General features: G+C 44.5%; 1 protein-coding gene across 1 annotated transcript; it reads left to right on the plus strand.

The window, feature by feature from the left end:
* The first annotated feature begins 1,075 nt into the window (after positions 1–1,075).
* Positions 1,076–2,437, plus strand: LOC132486700 (HMG box transcription factor BBX-like). The gene has a single exon (XM_060094296.1). The coding sequence runs from the start codon at positions 1,076–1,078 to the stop codon at positions 2,435–2,437; it is 1,362 nt and encodes a 453-aa protein (XP_059950279.1).
* Positions 2,438–3,313: the final 876 nt, after the last annotated feature.

A 3,313-nucleotide genomic window follows, 5' to 3' on the forward strand; every position in this document is an offset into this window, starting at 1 on the left:
ACACAGGAACAGGCTTGATAACCGAGGTGCTACCAAGATACTAGCTGATTGGTGGGCTGTTCTCAATCCAAAGGAAAAGCAGAAATACACAGACATGGCCAAGGAGTATAAACATGCATTTATGAAAGCAAATCCTGGCTACAAATGGTGTGCTACCACAAACAAGCCTGTGAAATCCCCAACATCCACTGTCAATCCACGGGAGAAACTATGGGCCTTCCCATCTGACTCTTCAAGAGACTTGCCAAGCCCCAAGAAAACAAAGCCTGAAGAAATGCCTCAGCTTGACTTTGGGATGGCTGATCCTACTCAAATGGGAGGCCTGAGCATGCTGCTTTTAGCTGGAGAACATGTTCTTGGTACACCAGAGATATCCTCTGGCACTTGCAGGCCTGATGTTTCAGAATCCTCTGAATTGCGTCAGAAGTCACCATTATTTCAGTTTGCCGAGATATCTTCAGGTACCTCCCACCCTGATGTTCCGTCAAAACAATGTCAAGCATCAGCCTTGTTTCAGTTTGCAGAGATCTGTTCGAAGACTTCACAGTTGGGCGGTGCTGAACCTGTAAAACGCTGTGGAGAGTCTGCACTCTTTCAACTGGCAGAGATGTGCCTGGCATCAGAGGGGGTGAAAATGGAAGAATCAAAGCTAATAAAAGCCAAAGAATCAGATGGCGGAAGAATTCAAGAATTGGAGAAGGGCAAGGAAGAAAGAGAAATGAAAATGGAGAAAATAGATGAAGCCAGGTTCCAGAAAGAAGCAGAATTTGAAAAATCAGCTAAGGAAAATGTAAGAGATTCTAAGGAATTAAGAAATTTTGAGGAGCTGCAAATGGATGATATAATGGGTATAAAAATGGAAGCTCCTAAAGCAATTAAAAAGGAAGAATTAGAGGAAGATCAAAAATGTAGTCACTTCCCTGATTTTTCTTACTCTGGCAGTAGCAAGATAATAATAAGCGATGTTCCCAGTAGGAAGGATCACATGTGCCATCCTCATGGCATTAGGATCATCGAGATTCCCACAGCGTTAAGCAAACCAGAAAAGCTAAAAAAGGAAAAGAAGAAAACCAAAATGGATCGACAGGGAAATGATAAATCCACACCCAAGAAGACTTGCAAAAAGAGGCAGTCCTCGGAATCTGATATCGAGACTGTCATGTACACCATTGAAGCTGTTGCAAAGGGAGACTGGGGCATCGAGAAGCTTGGAGATACCCCTCGCAAGCAGGTGCATACATCCTCGAGTGGCAAGGGAAGCATTTTGGATGCCAAGCCACCAAAGAAGAAAGTGAAATCAAGAGAGAAGAAAATGTCAAAGGAGAGATCCTCAGACACCACCCAAGAGTCAAGACCTCAAGATTTTATCAGTATTTCTGCCAGCAAGAACATTTCTGGTGAGATCCCAGAGGGTATAAAAGCAGAACCTTTGACCCCTACGGAGGATGCATTACCACCCAGTCTATCGGGACAGGCCAAGCCTGAGGACAGTGAGTGTCACAGAAAAATAGAGACTTGTGGCTCCCGGAAATCTGAGAGGTCTTGCAAAGGTGCTCTTTATAAAACCCTGGTGTCTGAGGGTATGCTCACCTCTCTGCGAGCTAATGTTGGCAGAGGGAAACGAAGGTCAGGAAAAGGAAAGTCCTCTGATCATGAAGAGTGTTGGCATGAAGAAAGCTGGACATTTCACCAGAGTGGGACCAGTGGAAGCAAGAAGTTCAAGAAGACAAAGCCAAAGGAAGACTCTCTCCTTGGCTCAGCAAAGCTGGATGAAGAATTTGAAAAGAAATTCAACAGCTTCCCTCAGTATAGTCCTGTTACATTTGACCAGAAATGTGTACCTGTCCCAAGAAAAAAGAAGAAGAGCGGACATATTTCCTCAGAACCGACCAAAACCAGCAAAGGTCCTTTCCAGTCTCAGAAAAAGAACTTATTCCACAAAATTGTCAGCAAATACAAGCACAAAAAGGAGAAGCCTAATGTTCCGGAAAAAGGAAGTGGGGATAAATGGTCAAACAAGCAACTCTTCTTGGCTGCCATTCACCCTACAGAAGCCATATTTTCAGAAGACAGAAACACCACAGAGCCTGCTTATAAGGTTACAAATGCCCCATCCATTCCCAACACTCCAGAGCCAACAAGGGCGCAAGAACCCTTGGTGGGCAGCCAAAAGAGAAAAGCAAGGAAAACCAAGATCACACACCTTGTCAGGACAGCAGATGGCCGGGTATCACCAGCAGGAGGTACTTTGGATGACAAACCAAAGGAACAACTGCAGAGGAGTCTTGCTAAGGTGACCGAGACAGGCTGCAATGACAAGTGCTCACACAACCGAGGGGCCATGGAGACGCGGAGCAGCACCCCGGAGATGCCCGCCGTGTCTGCGTTCTTCAGCCTCGCTGTGCCGGCCGAAGTGGCTGCCATGGAAAATGCATAGAAGTCAGAGATCAACTCCGCTCCCCCATGATGGACAGCCAAAAGAAATGCCCCCGACTCCTGTACTTATTTCTTGCGCTGACCAGTGAAGCGCCCTTTAATTGTAAAACATTGTGCTTTACCTACTACCCTAGCCTTGTCTTTATTGAGAGATGCTAGTGAGTCCATGTGGTGGCAGATAGAGACAGCAAACAAGTGCTTGTTGCCCTACACGGCCCAGATTCACTTGAAGCAGAAGTTGGCACCCTGGGCCAGTTTGTTCTTTCAGAACCCAGAGTCTTTGAGGGTGATGTTGTCTGTCTGATAATGAGCAGAAATGGGATGATCCTAGAGCTTTGCTTTCTATAGAAGGCTTTTGATGGTAATAGGTGGTAACTTGGTAAAAGGCTGCCTTTACTTTAGCTCATCCAGCATCTCTTTTACCAACCAGAGAGTGTGAAACTAGTTTCGTATATTACCTAGTTATTCTTTCAAAACAAAAACAAAAAACAAAAAAACAAAAACTGACACACTGCACTAGTTATTATTAGATATTCTTAGTCTTTTTTGTACATGGAGGTTTATGTTCTAAGATGGTTTATAGAATAGGTTATACCTACATTTATATTGTAGAATAATATTAAAAAGCCTCTTCCAGAGACTCCCAAACAGCACGGGCAGGCAGATGTACCGCTGTTAGCGGTGTATGCTCGGCCTTGTGGTCCATATATTCTGCACTTTTATATTGGCCACCAGAGTGGTAGTTTGTTGGCACAAAGAGAAAGAGAGAGAAGAAGAAAAATTACAGTTCTTACAAGCAGAATTTTTTTCTTAGCCTTGAGTGACCAAGAAGAATTTGCTTGGGTCCAATTGTGGCGAATATTTTCCCAGACAGGGG

The sequence above is a fragment of the Mesoplodon densirostris genome, chromosome 1, assembly GCF_025265405.1.
Source record: "Mesoplodon densirostris isolate mMesDen1 chromosome 1, mMesDen1 primary haplotype, whole genome shotgun sequence".
NCBI lineage: Eukaryota > Metazoa > Chordata > Mammalia > Artiodactyla > Ziphiidae > Mesoplodon > Mesoplodon densirostris.

What these genes read in the sequence shown, in the direction of transcription:
- LOC132486700 (XM_060094296.1), top strand. Translation starts at nt 1,076, where the DNA reads ATGGATCGACAGGGAAATGATAAATCCACACCCAAGAAGACTTGCAAA.